At 39.3% G+C, this 21,317-nt stretch overlaps 1 protein-coding gene across 1 annotated transcript in view; it reads left to right on the top strand.

Moving 5' to 3' along the window:
- IPO5 (importin 5) overlaps positions 1-20,863 on the top strand; it is a 55,829-nt gene extending 34,966 nt beyond the window's left edge. Inside the window, exons 13-28 of the mRNA XM_019444047.2 lie at positions 3,842-3,966; positions 4,059-4,148; positions 4,241-4,414; positions 6,773-6,991; positions 8,082-8,165; positions 9,527-9,659; positions 9,747-9,868; positions 11,454-11,550; positions 13,196-13,368; positions 14,321-14,432; positions 14,520-14,575; positions 15,741-15,863; positions 16,736-16,955; positions 17,570-17,798; positions 19,969-20,110; positions 20,718-20,863. Of these exons, the coding sequence (XP_019299592.1) occupies positions 3,842-3,966; positions 4,059-4,148; positions 4,241-4,414; positions 6,773-6,991; positions 8,082-8,165; positions 9,527-9,659; positions 9,747-9,868; positions 11,454-11,550; positions 13,196-13,368; positions 14,321-14,432; positions 14,520-14,575; positions 15,741-15,863; positions 16,736-16,955; positions 17,570-17,798; positions 19,969-20,110; positions 20,718-20,804 (2,186 nt within the window). The 3' untranslated portion in view covers positions 20,805-20,863. The remainder of the gene's footprint in view (positions 1-3,841; positions 3,967-4,058; positions 4,149-4,240; positions 4,415-6,772; positions 6,992-8,081; positions 8,166-9,526; positions 9,660-9,746; positions 9,869-11,453; positions 11,551-13,195; positions 13,369-14,320; positions 14,433-14,519; positions 14,576-15,740; positions 15,864-16,735; positions 16,956-17,569; positions 17,799-19,968; positions 20,111-20,717) is intronic.
- The last annotated feature ends 454 nt before the right edge of the window (positions 20,864-21,317 follow it).

Below are 21,317 nucleotides of genomic sequence, written 5' to 3'. Positions count from 1 at the left end.
AAGCCACTTCTATTTCTTTTATTGTTTTCATGACAAATATCTGGTCATTTGTCAGTCAGCCTCTGTACCTGTAATTTATATCTATATCAAAAATTGTTGTATACATGTTATATTTTTATGTTTTTTTAAGATTTTATTTTTAAGTAATCTCTATACCCAGTATGGGGCTTAAACTCAACAACCCTGAGATCAAAAGTTGCACATTCCACTGACTGAGCAAGCCAGGCACCCTATGCTTGACTTTTTTTAAAAATTCAAAAACAGAGATATATAGACTAAAAGTCTCTTAACTTATTAGATTTTGAGGTGGCCACTGTTAATTGTTTTCTGAGACTTTTCTTTGACCTCCATCGTGCATATATGCAGTTTTTAAAACAATGTGAACATACCATATAGATACACCATACTTAAGCTTTTACCCCAGGGTATATCCTATCACCACAGAATAGCCCCCTCATAGCATTCCGTAATACCCCATTAAATGTTAATAGTTTTTGTTGATACAAATAATGCTAATGCATATACTCTTCCACAGATATCCTGACTTACTTAAGTATGGATAGTCCTATCTATAGGGTACATTGCAAGAGACACACTTGAGGGTCAGACAGTTGATTCAAGGTCTTAAAGTAGTAAAGCAGGGTAATAACATAATACCAGTTTCAAATGAAAGGAACTGTTGAGAACTGTAGCCCTTTATACAATTTACTTAATTCTTATCCTATAAAATTCTTCTGAAAAGGCATGGCCCAAAACAATTAACTCTTTTTAATGATGTGATTGTATACATGGGTCTTGAATAGTTGTTTCCCCCCTCTTTTTTAACTGTTTATTTTGAGAGAACATGAGCAGGGGAGGGTCGGAGAGGGGGAGAGAGAATCCCAAGGAGGCTCTGCTCTGACAGTATGCAGCCCACTGGGGGACTTGATCCCACAAACGATGAGATCATGGACCTGAGCCAAAGTCCAGAGTCAGACGCTTAACCGACTCAGCCACCCAGGCAGGTGCCCCAGTTTTCCTTTTTTTAGCTCCTCAATTTTTTGAGGGTTTTTTTTTTTTCCCCAAAGGAATAGAGACAGCTTCACAGATTGCTTAAGAGAAAGAATCTAGCTTTTCCATTTTTAAGATGAAGAAGGTAGCCTACAGACATAAAAGATTGTAGTCACTGTTTCACTATTGGTTGATGGTGATCTTCAGATAGATCGGTTGTGGATGTGGTTGTGATTTGTAATTAAAGAATTTGGCTTTTCAGTTTTTCTTGCTACACCTACCAGCTGGATGCAAGAGGCTTTATTATATATGGCAATGAACTCTTAGTAAAGATCTGTTATTGTTAATTGTATGGCTTTGAGCAAATTTTCTGCACCTTAATCTCCTTGTTTGTAAAAGAGGCAAAAATGATGTTTGCTTTATGCCCAGGCTTGAGATTAGATCCAAAGATGTAGCTAATGTGTGTGAAAAGTGCTTTAAACAGTGGCCAACGACATGTATCTCCTAGTAACTTAACACTTTATTTTTAAAGATAGTTTTACTGGTTTTACTTTAAATAATAAATAGCAAAATTTAAAGGAGAAAAACCACTTCTAAATCCCCATAGCATACCATCACATTCTGCCGAACATACTTTCAGGAACTCTGCCTATTAGAGATATACAGACATATCTTTTTATTTTTATTTCTCTGATCCAAATAAGGACACCTTTCTGTATCAGTAAGTATTTATTGCATCTCTTCTTTAAATTAGTAAATCCAGGGCGCCTGGGTGGCTCAGTTGGTTAAGCGTCCGACTTTAGCTCAGGTCACAGTCTCATGGTTCGTGGGTTCGAGCCCCACAACAGGCTCTATTCTGACAGCTCAGAGCCTGGAACCCGTTTCAGATTCAGTGTCTCCCTTCCTCTCTCTCTCTCTCTCTCTCTCTCTCTCTCTCTCTCTCTCGTGTGTGTGTGTGTGTCTCTCTCTCCCCCCAAAATAAACATTAAAAAAAAAAACTTAGTAAATCCAATATGCAAAGGTTAGCATCTGATTTACTGATTTCCTAGGATGATTATTCCTTAGTTGAAAAATGTTGGCTTATTGGTATATTAAGTAATTGAAATGCATTAAAAATAAATATTTAATGTTAATAATAAAGTTTTAATACTTAACAGCAGAATTAGGAAACTTTCAGAAAGTCTTTATGTTAGAGGGGTGCCTGGGTGGGTCAGTCTGTTAAGCATCAACTCTTGGTTTCAGCTCAGGTCATGATCTCAAGGTTGTGGTCATTAGATTGAGACCCATGTTGGGCTTTGCACTGAGCATGCAGCCTGTTTAAGATTCTCTCTCCCTCTCTCTCTACCTGTCTCCTGCTCATGCAGGGTGTGCAGGAGTGCAGGTGCCCTCTCAAAAAAATTCTTTATAGTAGTATATTGCAACGGAGTTCATCTTGGGCTCCCCAAAGTGAAAAATTATTAATTCTGATATAATTTTAGGCTTCTCTACAACTTTTGTTAACTCTTCTGCCAGTGGTTCACAAACTTTGTTTTTAAGATCCCTTTACACTCTTAAAAAAAATTTTTTTTTTTTAATATTAGAGAGAGACAGAGAGCCAGCATGGGAGGGGCAGAGAGAGAGAGGAAGACACAGAATCTGAAGCTGGCTCCAGGCTCTGAGCTGTCAGCACAGAGCCTGACACAGGGCTCGAACTCATGGATTATGAGATCATGACCCCAGCCGAAGTCGGATGCTTATCCTACTGAGCCACCCAGGCGCCCCTACACTCTTAAAAAATCAACTGAAGATCCTAGAATGCTTTTGTTTATGTGGGTTATATCAGTGTTTGTATTATTAAAGATGAAAAACATTCAAAATGTTCATTTAAAGATAGCCATAATAAACCCATTACACATGAACAGAAATAACATTTTTCGTGAAGAATGACTTCAAAACAAAAATATGTTAGCGAGAAGAATGTCGTCTTATGCAGTTTTGTAAATATCTTTAAGTGTCTTAGCTGAGTTCTTGTTTCTGCTTCTTCATTCGGTGTCAGTGGATCATACATGTGTTGTAATCCCTGGAATACTCCACTGGACCCTCAGAGTGAGAGTGAAAGAGTATTATCAGGACAGTAATCCCAGGGTTCTTGGGCCTCACCTTGAGAGTCACTGCTTTACACAGATATTAGCTTTCTGTATTTATGTATGTCTTGCTTTGTTCCACAAGTTGTGTGAAACCGCTTAAAGGGAACGATAATGTAATGAGCATAAACATTTCGAAATGAGAGTCAGGGAAATTACATATTAGAATATGATATGAAGATCAGTATAATAAATACTGCTTAGCTAATATTCTAGTCTAAAACCAAGTAGCCATTAGTAATATTAGAATACATGTAATGTTCATCTATATTCATTTACCATGTTGTTACATAAAAATTCTTTAAAAGCAGTATCTTCTCCTTGGCTTTTGTTCTTTTTAAAGAAATGTAAATTTCCATGGTTGGACAATAGTGAATCTCTATGTTCAATAAATAGCAGTGTGTGGCACAAAATCCAGGTATTTGTTGCTAATGGTAAATCTTAGGGGGAAAAGGCTTTTTTTCAGTAGTTGTTATAAATACTAATAAACTCTTTTCTTTCATATTGCCTTTGCACTACTTTTGGAATAGAAATGCTCGTCTGACATAACCATTACCATAGTGAAATAGTCCAGTCGGGCACTTTTTTCTGTCCATTTTTCTAATTAATGTATAAAAATATTTTGGTGGTCTTTTCTAAATAAGGAGAGCTTTTTTTATGCTTCTGACTACCAGAATGACATGTTTGTACTGGCTAACTGTTCTTTCACCTGTAATTCTTTTTTGTAGCTGACTGGAAATACCGGCATGCAGGATTAATGGCCTTATCTGCCATTGGTGAAGGATGCCACCAGCAAATGGAAGGAATTTTAAATGAGATAGTAAATTTTGTTTTGCTTTTTCTTCAGGATCCTGTAAGTACCAGTAAATACCTGATTCATACTTATTACCATAGTTCCCATGTGGGAACCCCTTACCTTTACTTACACAAAGTCCCCTATTGCAGCATCCAAGAGTAAGGTACGCAGCCTGTAATGCCGTGGGACAGATGGCTACAGATTTTGCACCTGGCTTCCAAAAGAAATTTCATGAGAAGGTAAGTAACAATGCCTCAAACACTCAAACAGAGGAGGTGTGCTTGGAAATGTGGTGTTTCAAAATGTGTGTTTATCTGATTCCGTTTTCCAGGTGATCGCGGCCCTGTTGCAGACCATGGAGGACCAGGGCAATCAGCGAGTGCAGGCCCATGCTGCTGCCGCTCTGATCAACTTCACTGAGGACTGTCCCAAGTCACTGCTTATTCCATATTTAGACAATTTGGTGAAACATCTACATTCCATCATGGTACTTAAACTTCAAGAGGTAGGTTTTCAAGGTCTTTAAGCTCCTATTTAGAGATTAATGTAGGTTATTTTAGTGGGTAAGACCTGGAGAAAGAGACTTTTCAGCCTGGCCATAAAGAATAGAAAGTCAGGTTAGGCTGTTTGAAGTAGAATAATTCAGTCTTGACCAGAGAATAGGCCAACATTGGAATTGGGAAAGAAGTTATAGCCTAAACGTTAGGTAAAATCAGTATGTGAATTGCCTTGAAAACAAGGCAGTTATTTTGAATTCTGATTTGTGTAAATTTGGAAGACCCATTTTGTTCTTAACTGCTGCAGGAAATCCTGATAATGTGATTGTAAGAAATTAGCTGTGGAGCATTGTGAGGCGTAAATAAAACGGGAGAAAATTTAAGACTGTCAAGATTATTGTTCACAGAGCTTGGGTGGTAATAGTGGAAATTAGTGGGGAAAGATGATTCTAAAAGTCATTTTTTGGGAAGCAGTAACAGTTTCTACCAGTTTGAATTTTAAAAGATGAAAGAGAGGGGGTGCCTGGGTGGCTCAGTCGGTTAAGTGTCTGATTCTTCGTTTTGGCTCAGGTCATGATCTCATGGTTTGTGGGTTTGAGTCCCACGTTGGGCTCTGTGCTGACAGTGCTGAGCCTGCTTGGGATTCTCGGTCTCCTTCTGCCCCTCCCCTGCTTGTTCTCTCCCCTCCCCAACCAACCCCCACCCCACCCCCTGTCAAAAATAAATAAACTTAAAAAAAAAAAAGACGAAAGATAAGTAAAAAAAGTTGACCCTTCTTCTCACCTAGATGACAGAAGTAGACAGATGAGAAAGAATATCATTTTTACGTTAAATAAGTTGAATTTTAAAATCAGGCCTGGCTGTCCAAATAGAAGGTTTACAGTGATAGCTTAAATAAGAAATAGAACCTAAGAGACTCAGTTATGTTAGTACAGCAGTGTGTGAGGAGAGGATGCAAGTGAGAAAGGCAAAGATTCAGGCTCAGTTTGTCATGAAATGAATAAAAAGGACAAATAAAAACCTGTTAAGAAAACTCCTGTGTTTAGCAGACACAAAGTTACTGTCAAATTGCTATAAAAGTAAAGTTTCTAACGTTACTAACTCAATTCTCACACATCAATTCGTTATGAACCAGGAAGAGTTAGTAAACCACACTTCACGTAGTCATGTTCTAAAGGAGAACAAGGTGGAGACAAGATACAGTGTCTCCGAAGGTGAAGAAAGGGGCTTTTGAAATATGACAGGTGTTCCGGTGTTCAGTGTCCGGTGACAGCAGACCAGGAAGGAACAGGAGTGAATCTGAAGACGGGTAGACCCCAGTTGAAGGCAGATGAGTTTGTTGGTTAAATCAGGAACGGAAGGGTCAAACGTGACTTTACAAGTGTGTTTGGGTAGAGGGCTGAAGTGTAAATAGAGTTTCAATTGCATCCCCTTACTCCAAAGAGGCAACAGGTCAGATTTTTTAAAGACTAAAAGAAGGAATTGTTAAGATGGCCTGGGGAAGAAGGTAAAGTATGTGAGCAAAAGTTGTGCAAAGAGAAGGTAGCCGATGAGGAACAACGTTCCTCGGAGATCAGAAGCAGTCAAGACCTGAAACGTGGAGCAGATGCAGAAGAAGGGAGTGAGTTACCCTCTTACGGGGCAGTGGAAGTGGTCGTGCAGGGGGAAGAACTCTGCTCAGAGTGGCTGGAGTTGATTGGGGGGAAATGAAACAAATCTGGAATAGTCCCTGGGTCAGGTACTCCTGTGAATCCTCACGGGTTAGAAAATGTTACCAGGTGACAGCATGAGCCCCGCTGCAAGTACCCAGTGTTTGTTACTAGCCAGGTCAGAGAACCTGTAGGTCTTGAATGCAGGAGAAAGGGGAGCTCATGTGTTTCACCAAGACAGTGAAATGGTTGGCTAAAAAGCTCTGGCTCTGATGGGATCATTAGTGCTACCTTCTGGGGAGAGTCGCATGAGAAGATAAAGGAATGGACCATGAAGGGGATTCTCTCATGCATGGTAGGACGGCACAGAGTGTACGGTAAGTAGTGGGAGTCAGTGAGGTAAAAGGACCGAGAAATACGGGTGTCAAGCTGGGATACAAAAATTGGAAAAGGAATCAGATTTGTGCTTGAGAATTGGTTGCTTGGAGTTAAGGCAGACCTGAGTAAGGAGCATTCCATTAACAGAAGAGAGAGGAGATCCCACATCAGTAGTTCCGCAGGGATTCTTTAATTTGCTCCGGAACCTACGGTCTCCACTCGGGCTGCTGGAGGGTGGTCTCCGCTGGCTGTCTCAGAGAAGCCTGTGAGAACTCGGAGCAGGTATTTCTTCCAGTTTCTCGTTTGCATGATTTATTTTGTGTGTCTTCCTTCTCCTAGTTGATTCAGAAAGGCACCAAGTTAGTTCTGGAACAAGTTGTGACATCTATCGCATCAGTTGCAGATACCGCAGAGGAAAAATTTGTCCCCTACTATGACTTATTTATGCCATCACTAAAGCACATCGTCGAGAATGCAGTTCAGAAGGAACTCCGACTTCTCAGAGGAAAAACTATTGAGTGCATCAGCCTCATTGGTCTAGCCGTTGGGAAGGAAAAAGTAAGTGATTTGTAGAAGGCTGAATTTACTGTCTGTAGTTTGGCTGTGGAGGCATTGAGGGAGGCACTTAGAGGCCTTTTCCTTCTGCTAAATGGTTTTCCGGATACTTGTTTTTTTTTCCATTATCTTACTCTCCTGTAATTCTAGCTTTATATGGAAATTCATTTTTTCAGCATTAATATTAAGGTTTTTTTCTTAATTCATTTATGCTCTTGAAACCTCCTCCTCTTCCTACCACATGTACAGTCTACTGGGAGGCGTGTGGAGTTCAAGATCCATATGTTTAGCTTCACTCATTTAAACACGTACTTGGTAACATTCCGTTTGCTTTCTTGTTAATCCAAAAACCATCAGGTGTCCTAAGAGAAATCTCTATACATATAGTTCTGCAGAAAATAATTAGCAAGGACCATTGGCAGATGTATTTGTCTTCCAGCCAGCATATCAGAGTCTCAAAGCTGATCCAAATGAAGTCCCCCCTGTCATTGACCTCTCGCGCTCTAATTCTCAGAACTACCAACAGTAGAACCTCTCCAGTTGGTCTCCTCCAAAACCAGCACCAGTGTTAACTTTACCTTAGAAATTATTTTCTGTGAGATACTGAGAACCTAATCAATACAATATTTTCATGTTCCTACTCTGTCTGATTTTCAAACTGTCTCTGAAACACTGCCTGTTTATACAGTGGGGATTGGCAGAACTACACAGAGTTACCTGAAAATCCTATACTTCTAGGGAGCAATCCAAAGTTTTCTTTCTGGATTTGGATTATCTTTTTACTGCTGGAAATACATAAACTATAGACCAAAACTTGATATCATTAGAAATTCCTTTATACTGCAGTTCACTCTGACCTTCACTGTAGAATCTATTTTCTAGAAAGAGCACTAGGTGTGTGCAACATAGATGAAAATTTTTCAGTGTGATACTTTTGTCTAAGGGGTTATGACCCATGTGGGAAATGTAATGGATTTTCTTTTGGAAAGTTGTGTTATTATACAAGAACCAAAATTGGGTAGTGGTGAGCACCTCTCTGTTCTGATAGCCACGAGAAACACCGGTGTTGATTTTCCCAAATATTTTCTTCCAGTTCATGCAAGATGCATCAGATGTGATGCAGCTCTTGTTGAAGACCCAGACGGACTTTAGCGATATGGAAGATGATGATCCCCAGGTAAAGCAGCTTTCACATGTCGGCCTAGATGTACATCTAGTATAAAGTTAAAAGTACTCAAAAAAAGAAATTGAGTGATAGTTTTCTTGAGATAATCCCTGGTTGCAGAGACGTTCTTCACTGGCTTTCCTTCTACTTCTCATGCCATCTTTTTCTCAGTCTGCTCTGGCTGCTCTCTCCCCTGACTCTGGCTTTTGGTTTTTGGTTTTTTGGGTATTTTTATGCTCTTAGGGTTCTGTCCTAGGCCCTCTTCCCTCCTGAGCAGTGTCATCCACACCATGGCTTCAGTTTTCCTCCGTGTGCTGTAACTGCCAGATCTTTCTCTCAATTCAGGGTTCATTGATCCCCCCGCTTACTAGACATCTCCATTTGGACATCTCTCGGCCCTGTCATTGCCACATGACTTCCCACAAACCTGCTCTGCTTTTTTCTTTCTGCCCATGAGCACACATTCATTTCACCCCTGCCCCATGCAGCCTGACTAATCCCAGCTCATATTTCAAGGCCAGTATAAGTCTTGATAGTGGGTACTTACGACACAGTGTTGTAAATTGTAAGTGTGTGTCATGGTCCTAATAGTATTCACGATGCCTAATGAATAACAGTGACTCCATAAATAATTGCTGGGTTACATTTGGACTTTACACGGCCATGCTATCATTATTTCCTATGAACTTAGATTGTTTTTTCTTTTGTGTGTGTGGGGGGTTTTTTGGTTTGTTTTAGAGTAGGTGTGGAGAATATGTGTGTTTACGCACGTGAGATATATTAGTAAAAATCAACTCACTTTCTGGGTTACAGGGATGATGAATTAGAACTAGATCCTCTGTTGGTGGTTTGCAGGTGATTCAGACTATGTAAACACAGTAGTAGAAGAGGTGTCTTAAAAACACCCAGCCACTTACACAGAAAATTGAAACAGCTAGGAGAAAGGGATGTTCTCTCTGGTGTTAATAAATGTTTAATGAATGGAATGCTAGGCAGTAAAGGTACAGTCAGATAAAATATGTTCTTGTCTTCAAAAAATGTAGGGCCTAGGAGTTAAAATGGTTAAGTAGATTTTATATATGTGACTCACATGCTATTAGAGAAAATTATATATTGCTTCTTGAAAGTAAGAAAAAAATAAGACACAGTCCTGGTGTTCCTCTTTTCCCTCACCTGCTCTCTCTATCCCAGGGCAAAGGCTCACAGTGATTTTGTTTCTGAATGTTTTAAGTATATGACTCTAGGAAATGTACTTTCTGCTTGAAGGGCTATGAATGTGAAATAAAACATTGTTTATATGAAATAGGGAAATGGCTTCTTTGTGATTGTCTATTTACCATTGTTTTGAAATCAATTTTAATTTTTTCCCCCAGATCTCTTACATGATCTCAGCATGGGCCAGAATGTGCAAAATTCTTGGAAAAGAATTTCAGCAGTACCTGCCAGTGGTTATGGGGCCTTTAATGAAGACCGCTTCAATTAAGCCTGAAGTAGCCCTTTTAGATAGTAGGTGTCTTCATGAAGACATAACAGTTGTAAAATTCCTCCCTGTGATTATTTTTAACGTGAATTTGTTTTCTTCCTTGTTAATAGCCCAAGACATGGAAAACATGAGTGATGATGACGGTTGGGAGTTTGTGAACCTTGGAGATCAGCAAAGTTTTGGTATTAAAACTGCAGGACTGGAAGAAAAGTCCACTGCTTGTCAGATGCTGGTGAGTGCGTATAGTGTTTATCAGACTTCAGTTGACGAGTTCTTAGAACACATTCATACACACATTTCAGAGGAGTGCCTCCCATAGATGTTAAAGAAATTATTTGAAGAGCAGGAATATATTCTTTAAAAAATAAAATGTAGAAACATTTTGACCCAACATTTCCACTTCTGGATAAAGAAATCATGTAGGTAAACTTCATGATCACTGCTGTTTCTAATAACAACAACAAAAATGAAAAGCCTGAATGCCTGTTATCAGGAAGATAATAATTATTGTACCCAGCTGATACAAAGCTATGTTGGGGCAAGGATTTTTGTCTATTCTGTGCTTAGTGTATAGTAGATAAGATGACCAAGGAATATTTTTTGAATGAATGAATGAACAGAAATGTGCTCATGCTACTGAAAATATAACTGGTATGATGTCAGTCATATAAAAAATATAAACATGGTAGGGACATCAAAATGTTTACAGTAATTACCTCTTGCAGTGTTATGAGGTCTTGTGTGCAAGTTCTCTTTGAGGTTTTTTTGTTTGGTTTTTTCCCTCCCCTTCCCCTTTATGAGCATGTGTTACAGACAGGGACAATAATCTATTTTTCTTAAAGGTAGAATTAAGAAATTATGGTATATTACAAACTTAGCAGATGAGTAAGCCCAAATAAAAGTTAATAACTTAAATTTTATCTTGCATTAATAAAACATTGTTGTATTTACCAGTTCATTTAAACTTGTATTTCTTGAACTTATTTTTATCATCAGTACTTACTATATATTGTAAACATTTATGCCTATAATATAATTCATAGACATTTTGGATTTTTGTGGTATCTTTCAACTAGAGAGTAAATGTAAATGTAACATCTCTAAACAAAATTATCAAATCTTTTAATGTGGAAGAAAGTAAAGAAACTTTTTTTTTTTTTTTAAGTTTGTTTAGTTTGAGAGAGAGCACGCGAGCAGGGGAAGAGCAGAGAGAGAGAATCCCAAGCAGGCTCCGTGCTGACAGCATGACACAGGGCTCACTCAGTCCCACGAACCATGAGATGGTGACCTGAGCCAAAACCAAGAGTCAGCTACTTAACCGACTGAGCCACTCAAGCACCCCGAGAAACAATTATTTTTAAAGCAGCATTATTTTTCTGTTTCACTGATGAAATGATTTTTTTATTACAAAATAACATAAGCCTATTTGCAGATTTACAGAGTGATACACTACAATTAAGTGTTCGGGTTTTTTATATCTTTTTAAAGTATTTTTCTTCAATGATATATTTTGCTTGAAGTACCTCAGAGTGCTGAAACTTTTGCACCATTCTCCCACACACAACACTAAAAACGTGGGGTGTTCCGGTCTTTGAATGACAGCGTATACTGCAGTCACGCCAAGGCCCTTTCCCTTTGTACAGCTTTTTCTACATTTATATTTGTATTTCCCAGATACTTGTCACAGTCCTGCATGCAGCTCTAAGTGTACTTCCAGTCAGGGTGCAGCATTCTGTGGTCCTTACGATTCTGCTATTTAATAAATGTTAGTACCTAAAAACTAACATGGATCTTGATTTCTGATACTTTGGTTTCAGGTTTGCTATGCTAAAGAGTTAAAGGAAGGCTTTGTGGAATACACTGAACAAGTTGTCAAACTGATGGTCCCTCTACTGAAATTTTATTTCCATGATGATATCCTATAATTTTTGAATGCAAAACATTTCTAGAATTAGTTAAATTGTAGCTTGAGTGTTTGACTTTGTGTTAACTGATGTGTGCTTCACTGTGATTGATTGTTTGCACTAACTGTAATTTAAGTTTATAAACTACATTTTTTGCAGGTGCTTTAGTGTCATGGTTTTTGTTTGTGCCAAAAACAAGAAGAAAATGTTACCTATTTTCTAGTTGACAGCTTTTTCTGTGAACCACTGGAAAGATTTTAAGGATTGATATTTTTAGCAAATGTTTGTAGTTGTATATAAGAACTTTTCTTAAATATCTGTTGGTGGTGTTAAGCTAAGACTTTTTTATAATTTTTTTTTCAACGTTACTTTTTTGAGAGACAGAGCACGAGAGGGGGAGGGGCAGAGAGAGAGGGAAGCACAGAATCTGAAGCAGGCTCTAGGCTCTGAGCTGTCAGCACAGGCCCAACACGGGGCTTGAACTCACGAACGGTGAGATCATGACCTGAGCCGAAGTCGGACACTTAACCGACTGAGCAACCCGGGTGCCCTGAAACTAAGAGTTTTCTTAATAGGTTAAGAGACCCGCTGATAACTTTCTGTGGCCTAGTCCTACATTTCAAATGTGGGTATCACCTTGGAGAAACCTTTCTTGATAAATCTGCATGTTAAATGTTTTCCTTCCTAACATCATTGTCGTAATTAATACATGGAAACATTTTTAGGCCTTAACACACACACACAATTTCGTAGATGGGTTTAAAAAAAAGGGACAGCCCAACAGAGTGGTTGAGCCCAGACCCAAACTCAGATCTTCCTGACTCCAGAGCCCCTTTGTTTTAGTTCCTCATGCAGTATCCTGTAGTGGTATCCTTTACAGAAGATGGCTTTTGCCCAAGAGAAACTTACCATGATGAGAGAGGACAAAGGGAAGTCTCACGACCTGATGTCACAACTGACACTAGATAGGGAGGGGCAGCTTGGTCTTCATTGAAACTGAAAAGGCTCTGACAGGAGAACTTAATTAGTGTTCCCAGGAGAAATATAGCTTTGGTTGCATTTATAACATTTTTTTAAATTTTCTTTTTTAAAGTTTGTTTATTTTGAGAGAATGAGCGGTGGGGGCGGAGGGGGCATGGGTATAGAAAGAGGGAGAGAGAAAATGCCAAGCAGGCTCCACGCTGTCAGTGTGGAGCCTGACATGGGCTCACACTCAAAACTGTGAGATCATGACCTGAGCCAAAACCAAGAGTCAGACACTTACCAACTGAGTGCCATCCCCCCACCAGGCTTCCCATTAGAAATATATATTGCATAAGTTTGGGGATGAGAACATACTAAGATATGCTCTAAGGGTCCCAGAACCTTTTACAATCATTTCTGTGTTTGCAGGTCACATTTGAGACTCACTGCTGTATTGTAGGTGACAGAAAAGACAGGGATAAGTCATATGGCCAGGGAGATGTCTGTTTTTATACACACGATATATTTAACACAAGCTCCTGGATAGCATTCTCAGATAATTTGGCCATATGACTGGCACTCGGTGAACACTTTAACATTTACGTAAGCAGAATGAGAGAACAATCTTTCAAGGAGAGGAATTACACTAAGTGTGTCTGAAAGTATTGATTACGTTTCCTTAACAATAAAACGTGTTCGAGTGGCGGCAGCAGAATCCATGCCTCTTCTCCTGGAATGTGCGAGAGTTCGTGGTCCTGAGTATCTCACACAGATGTGGCATTTTATGTGTGATGCTCTAATCAAGGCCATTGGCACAGAACCAGACTCAGATGTCCTCTCAGAAATAATGCATTCTTTTGCAAAGGTAAATATTCTTCTCTTAAAAGTATGTATAAGGTTGTATGTTCATATATTAGTCTTGCTAAAAATAAATAAAATTCGATCTTATAACAAGTGATTTTTTTTATTTACTGAAAATGTTTCTTTCTTATTTTAACGTTTTAGTCCAGTCTTGATAAGTTGCCACCGTCATTTACCTAATAATCCAACTGCAGAATATTGGCTCATCTCCAGCTCACACCTAGTTTCTGTCCTATTCTCTCCTAGATGCCTCTGCTCTTCATTTTCCCTTATGTCTTCTCTGTGCTGAGATCGCCTCCTTTGGTCTGCTCCCGATGTCTCTCTCCTTTCTTTCCCTCCCAGTTCATTCTCCTTTTCTCAGGCATGAACTTCCTCGATACTTGCACTCCTCTTCCCAATATTCCTGGTCACCCCCATTGTTCACGGCTCCATGGTCTGCTCCACAGTTTGGTTTAAAAGTTCTTCATTACCTTTCATTTGTCCCCATTTACACTCTTACAGTTCACATTTCTTCTATTTTAACAAAGGAGGCCCCCCTGGGCCTTTGTGCATGTGATTTCCTCAGCCTGTAGTGCCTGCCCTCCCAGCACCCCCTTGTCCTTTTTCCCCACTGTGTTTGTGTAGAGCGTGTGTGTGGTAATTGAGCTCCTCAGAAGCTGGATAGTCTGCTCCATCTTTGAGATGTCAGCTCCTAGCAGTAATGCCTGGCATTTAAGATCTGCTCAGGACATGTTCAAAATAAAAATATTTTTTAAATTATTTTCTTTGAAGTACTGTCATTGTAACGAACATACACCAAGCAAGTGTAATCTACTCATTTAATCGTTAGTCTTCGACCGTGCTGAGTTATGTTAATTTTTCTCATGCTTCCGTGTTATTCTTAACAGAACTTAACTTTTGACTCTTAAAACACTTAAATCTCATGGGTTGCCTTCTTTCCTCAATTTCATCATTAGTGCATTGAAGTAATGGGAGATGGATGCCTTAATAATGAACATTTTGAAGAATTGGGAGGCATATTGAAAGCTAAACTCGAAGAACATTTTAAAAATCAAGAATTACGGCAAGGTAAGTTCTCCACGCTTTTATTTCTGAATGTAATCCTTGACCGTTTTGGCGACCGTTTAAAAAGACATTTATTTGGGTGTGTTTTAGTTAAAAGACAAGATGAAGACTATGATGAACAGGTGGAAGAGTCACTACAAGATGAGGTAAATTATTCCCTTCAGAACTTAATTTATATGATCATTTGCATCTGGAACATTTTTAAATGCTTAAGTTTCTAATTCATTTCTGACTTGTCATTCTGATGTAATTATCGGTAATTTTTAGCGGAAGAATCTGACATGTATTTCATTTACTAATCTAGAGAATAAGTAATTGAAGTTAGCTGATTTGTGTTTTGGATGCTGTGTGAGTGTTTTTGCTGCAATACCTCCCACATGACAGCACTTCTAAGTTCACCTAGTGTTTCTTTTATATATGCCTCTCAGCAAATTTTTATTGGCTGGCGTATTCACTGTTTTAAAGATTAGTGGACTCAAAGTCAGGTGTTAAATGACTGTCTAAAGCCACACACTGCCGCAAGTCTAGGGCTTAAGGCCAGATCTTTTTGTAACAACAGCTGTCTTTCTACCAGATCACAGGATAGTGAGAATTTCCTTATAAATAATACACATGCAGTGGTTGAAATAAGTCTTCTACGTTGCTTTGTTCAGCTCTCTCATCAAACCACTTGATGCCATCAGATGTATTTCAGCTGCATATTTAGGTTCCAGGATGTGGCACGTAGCCATCCTGGTGGACCAGTGCTCCCGTGCGCGGGTCATCCCCTTTTTGTGCGGGTGCTCCTGTGCACAACTCATCCCCTTTCTGTGCAGGGTGCTCCCACGCGTGGCTCGTCCCTTTTCTGTGCGGGGTGCTCCCGCACACGTCATCCCCTTTCTGTGTGGGGTGCTCCCGTGCGTGGTCCATCCCTTTCTGTGCAGGGTGCTCCCATGCTGACACACACAAATTGCTCCCAGGGATGAGGTGTTGTCAGTTAACTGACCCCACATCTCTCCACCCAGATGCTCCAAAATTAGAAACATTCTTGCAGAAAGCAAAAAATACTACTGAAGTAAAAACACTTCTGTTTCAGAATTTGAAATGTAGGTATGTTCCAAGGAAAGTCTTTGGAGGAAGTGCAGTACTGGCCGCACTTCTCTTTCTGTTGGCAGGTGGGAGGCGTGACACCCGGCCGTAGAGGTGCCCTTACAGTGATGAGTAGTTTAATTTCTGCATTTCCTAGATTTTTGTAAATGAATGTTACTGTTAGCGGTAATAGTGGAGATGCCTTTTGATACATATGGGTGTTGTGTGTGTTTTTGTTTTTAGGATGATAACGATGTTTATATTCTGACCAAAGTGTCAGACATTTTACACTCAATATTCAGTAGCTACAAGGAAAAGGTGTTACCATGGTTTGAACAGCTGCTCCCGTTAATTGTCAACCTAATTGTAAGTGTTACCTCTCTTTGACCGTTATTTTAGATAGTTGACCTGGGATTGTTTCAGTGCAGCACTTGAAAACACACTTCTAGGTTAAAATGGACCTTAGAAATCCTAAAGAGTTTCCATGATTTTATCAGGTTTATTGCATTGCCCTTGATATTTTCTCATTTGATACATGCTAGAAGTTTGCTAATTAGGTTTTCCATAGTTCAGTTAAATCAGAATGCATTCCAAAGACATACAAATGACTTTTCATTATTTCAGGTTATCCGTGCACTGCTCAGTTATCAACATAATTAGTTTTTTTCAGTGGACCCTAGAGGACTCCCTTAAAATCCTTGTTACATACAGCCAGCATTCATAGATTCTGGATGATGGCCTTCTGTATTCAGTCTTTAAAATACACATGAAAAGCAATCAATAGAAATCTGTCTCACTTTGGCTTTTAATCTTGTATTTAGTAGTGCAGCACGTTTTTTTAAAAACTTAGGCACATAGGACTTAGCCTGTTGAGTGGATATATAAAGTTAACATCTTCATAACTTTTATTGTTGTTCTTTAAATACAGCATTATCATTGTCTTTTTTGTGAATTAAATGTACCCACATTGTTGCTGCTGTTGGTTCTTCCGGTATATGCTGATATCAAATTGTGGGATTTTATAAAAAAATCATACAAAGTCTTTTAAACCTGTACTTCCTTAAATCTGTGTTGTAATTTGAGGATTCACAAGAAGTGATTATTACTGTGTTTTTCGTTGCCTGTATCTGGAATATCCATGTAAGCTTATCACTTACATGATAGCCTATAGTGAATTTTTTTTTAACGTTCTTCGTGTACTCCAGTATTCAGAGCTTAAAAGATTATCTCTTTTATAGTGTCCACATAGACCATGGCCAGACAGACAATGGGGATTGTGCATCTTTGATGATGTCATAGAACACTGTAGTCCAGCCTCTTTTAAATACGCAGAATATTTTTTAAGGCCGATGCTCCAATATGTGTGCGACAGCAGCCCCGAAGTGAGGCAAGCAGCTGCGTATGGCCTGGGTGTCATGGCACAGTACGGTGGAGAGAACTACCGGCCTTTCTGTACAGGTACTTCCTTCTGCTCGGTCCCAGGCATCCCTTTTATCGCGCTCTCGTTCTCTTTTCCACATCCCCAAACATTATATAGCTATTTCTGCTGTGTTGTTCTTCCCTTTTTCAAACGTCTCACCTATAACATACACAAATTGACCGTCTTTATTCTCGGAGATATGGAAATGAAATCTGAGTGGAATCAGAGCTTCCCCACCCCCATCCTCCAGAATAGAGTTCATTTTGGGCTTGGAAGGTACACCCCAGCTGCGGCATAGGACTTTTAAAACATATGGGGGTCCCTGTAAAGCCAGTGCAGGAATACAGCTGGAGGCTTTTAAAAGCTTGAAGTACCCTGAGATGATCGGGAATTGAATGTTGAGTCTGCCGACCTCTTGGGCTCCCAGTTAGTGGAGCACTGATGCTCCGGCCCATGCCGGGGCAATCCTCCTTTCCTTCTTAGGTCTGGCTCTGCAGCCAAGAAAACAAAACGGGCTGGAAACTTCAATAATTCTTCACTACAATCAATAACTGGACCGAAGATAAAAAGAAATATTTATATAAAAAATACTGGCTTTGCATGAAAATGTGAGGTTTTAAAAAACTGACCTTTTTGCAATTGCTTATTTTAGAAGCACTTCCACTGCTGGTAAGAGTTATTCAGTCTGCTGATTCTAAGACCAAAGAAAACGTCAATGCCACAGAGAACTGCATCTCAGCAGTGGGGAAGATTATGAAGTTCAAGCCTGACTGTGTGAACGTGGAAGAAGTCCTGCCTCACTGGTTGTCTTGGCTTCCACTTCATGAGGATAAAGAAGAAGCTGTTCAGACTTTCAATTATCTGTGTGACTTGATCGAAAGGTAAGAAAAAGGACAAATAGACCTCACTTTCTTCCTCTCTAAACAGTGTTTCCTGTGCACAGCCCCCCAGATGTATAGGTTTCTAATAATGTTGTCTTTAAAACCGTATCACAGTTAACGCTGCCTTACAGTTAGATCTAGTTTGACTTGTTCTTTATGGAATTCAACAGATGAGGCATTATAGAACATAATGTTTTAAGAAGATTCTCTTTCAGGGGTGTCTGCGTGGCTCAGGTCAAACACCCAACTCTTTTTTTTTTTTTTTTTTTTTTTTTTTTTTTTTCTAACCGTTCATAGCGGTGCCTGGATGGCTCAGTTGATTAAGTGTTCAACTTCCACTTAGGTCATGATCTCAAAGTTCGGGAGCTCGAGCCCCGTGTCAGTTCTGTGCTGACAGCTCAGAGCCTAGAGCCTGCTTTGGATGCTGTGTCTCCTTCTGTCTTCCCTCCCCCATTCACGCTTTGTCACTCTTTCTCAAAATTTTAATGTTTGTTTGTTTGTTTGTGAGAGAGAGTGCGTGCACATGTAAGCAGGGGAGGGGCAGAGAGAGAATCCAAAGCACGCTCCGTGCTGTCAGCACAAAGCCCAATATGGAGCTCGAATTCATGAACCATGAGGTTATGACCCGAGCCAAAGTCAGATGCTCAACTGACTGAGCTGGCCAGGTGCCCCAGGCATCTGACTCTTGCTCTCAGCTTGGGTCCCCTCTCAGGGTCATGAGTTTGAGCTCCACACTGGGCTCCACACTTGGCATTGGAGTCTACTTAAAAAAAAAAAAAGTTTCCCTTTTAATGTTGTTGCCCGTTTATGTCACCAAAATGTCACGTCATGTATCTATTGTTTATTTATTTGGCTTTATATATTTTTTTTAATCCCCACTTTACAGAAGTAGAATTGACATGTATCATGTGTTAGTATAATGAGATCAAAGTATGTCATTAGCACCATGGTTTTTGGATTCAAGAATCAGTGGTATAAGGAAAGTATTCCAGTTGGGTAATCAAGATCTGGCCCTGGGCTCTGGCATTATTAATGCTCTTTTGTGTCCATGAGTATATCTAAGAATTGCAACAACCTGGAGGCTACAGAAGCTATCAAATCAAAGGCATGTTCTGTGGTGTGTTTTTCTAAGTCCAAGTTCTCCTAAATGTTAATCAGATCGAGGCTCTGTCACTACTAATTACTGCTTTTATTCATGAATAACTCCAAGGGCTACAACCACTCATCTGGAATTCGTAGAAATAGGCCAGTGAGCATATTCCTTCATATCTGTTTAAGTTCAGGTTCACACAAGTGTATTTGTGTGTTCCCACTGAGAACTGTCATTAAGGGATGTGCTAACCCTGGTGGAGACTGCACACTCCTTATCTACTACTGCCTTTGAAGTGACCACTTCTCCATCATGCTCTTTGATCATCTCCCTTGGAAAGGACTGTTGTGAAATTCTCTTAATGACAAAGACTGGAATCCTAGTTAAATACACTGTTATGTTTCTTTCCATTAAACTTGCCTGACGTTTATTTCCTGGCTTACTCTTTTTTTTTTTTTTTTTCTTTTTTTATTAGAGAGGGAGAAAGAGAGAATGAGTCGGGGAGGAGCAGAGAGAGAGGGAGACACAGAATCGGAAGCAGGCTCCAGGCTCCCAGCTGTCAGCACAGAGCCCAATATGGGGCTCGAACTCACAAACCACGAGATCATGACCTGAGCCAAAGTCGGACACTCAACCGACTGAGCCACCCAGACTCCCCCTGGCTTACTCTTAAAATGCCCATAAATCCTTTTGAACTTCACATTTATTTGGAAATCATTTTGCCATATAAGAAACTGCTATTCTTAGTAATAGCTCTGTTGTTTTTTGTTTTTTTTTTTTTTAATAAGTCACAAGTTATTTAGAAGGCACTTAGAACGTCCTATTTATTGTTTGGCCCTTGAAACTAACCTGAGAGATGAGCCAAGTATTTTTCTTAATTTACATGGGAAAACACTGAAGAGCTAATAAATAAAATTAGCTGGTTTTCCTGCCACTGAATTTGATTTTAATGAATGCATAATCATTTTATAAAGATCCTATAGCAGAATTCCATATTAGGGGAAGGATATAGGAAAATATGAGTGCTTGCGTAATTTTTCCTTAACTTTCATTTATAATGGCTTTCTTCTCTTTGGTCAGTAATCACCCAATCGTTCTTGGCCCCAACAATACCAATCTGCCCAAAATATTCAGTATAATTGCAGAAGGAGAAATGCATGAGGCAATTAAACATGAAGATCCTTGTGCCAAACGTCTGGCTAATGTAGTCCGCCAAGTACAGGTAAGCTGTTTTGCGGAAATAAAACAGTTTCTTGGAGAGGTGTTTTGTTTTGTTTTGTTTTCTATTCTACAAGGAAAAAAATAGGTACCCAATGAGCAAAGGAAGTTTCATTTTTATATTCTCTTGTCTCCAACCTTCAGATTACTTAATGTATACTCTGTCTATATGTTCTCATCTTTTATCAGTACTAAAATGTTTGTCTTAAACTTGAGATACTTCGAACCTTCCACTTGGTGCTTAGCGCATATTCCTGTAGAAGGTTTTTTTTGCATTGTCTGTGAAGAAAAAAAGATGAGATTTTAATAGTAAATAAGCTGTCAGCTACCAAAGTTTTTTAAGTGATTTATGCTCCTTATTCCTTTGTGTTGTTTACTTGACTGTGTCCTCTATCTAATATAGCTTTTCAGGTTAGATTGGATGAAGAAAACAGTGTGAGTGAAATGAACTTTAAAGAAATGCATAGATTTCTTGCTTTTATGATGGCACTCCTCAAACTACATCGACAGAAAGTATTTGGCATTATTATAGTCTACCTAATGATGATTAGTAAAATACTTCTAAATGACCATTTCACTGAATCTAAATGTTTGAAATTGTTTTTTCCTAGACTTCTGGAGGATTGTGGACTGAGTGCATAGCACAGCTCAGTCCCGAGCAGCAGGCAGCCATACAGGAGCTCCTGAACTCTGCTTGAAGGGCCTTAATATCACCACCAGAAAACTAACTCCAAATAAACGTTTACCCTTTTGTTTAGGTTTCTTTGTTTTGTTTTTGAGCAAAAGAGAACGGTAGAGTTGTGTTGTGTAGGCCATTCTTCTGCAAAGCCACAACAGCAGGAAGAGAAGCACTGGGTTTCAGAGTGGGGTTTGAAAGGATTTCTATGGTACCACTGAAGAGGTTCCCTGTAAGCCCTACAGCAGCACTGAAGAGTATTTTTCTATTGGTATAAGCCACCCACGTGAAGGTGAAAGGGAAGGAAAATTAATTTTTCTCATTAGACTTAAGGAAATTTAAGACAAAACAGCTTTAAGATCAGTTATTCAGTATAGATGTGTACTAAAACAATTTGCTATACACCTAGTGTTCTATTAATTGGATGTGAGTCTTTTTGTAGGGTAGAAAGAAGCCTTCTACCCAACAAACCAGTAGATCTAAAAATTGGAAGAAAAAAAAAGCTGAAGACAAAAACAAGCATGAAGATGTCATA

Source organism: Panthera pardus, unplaced genomic scaffold, assembly GCF_024362965.1.
Source record: "Panthera pardus isolate Hobbes unplaced genomic scaffold, ASM2436296v1 HiC_scaffold_1, whole genome shotgun sequence".
NCBI classification, from domain to species: domain Eukaryota; kingdom Metazoa; phylum Chordata; class Mammalia; order Carnivora; family Felidae; genus Panthera; species Panthera pardus.
The sequence above is the reverse complement of the archived record's forward strand: the minus strand, read 5'-3'. Positions and strand labels throughout refer to the sequence as shown.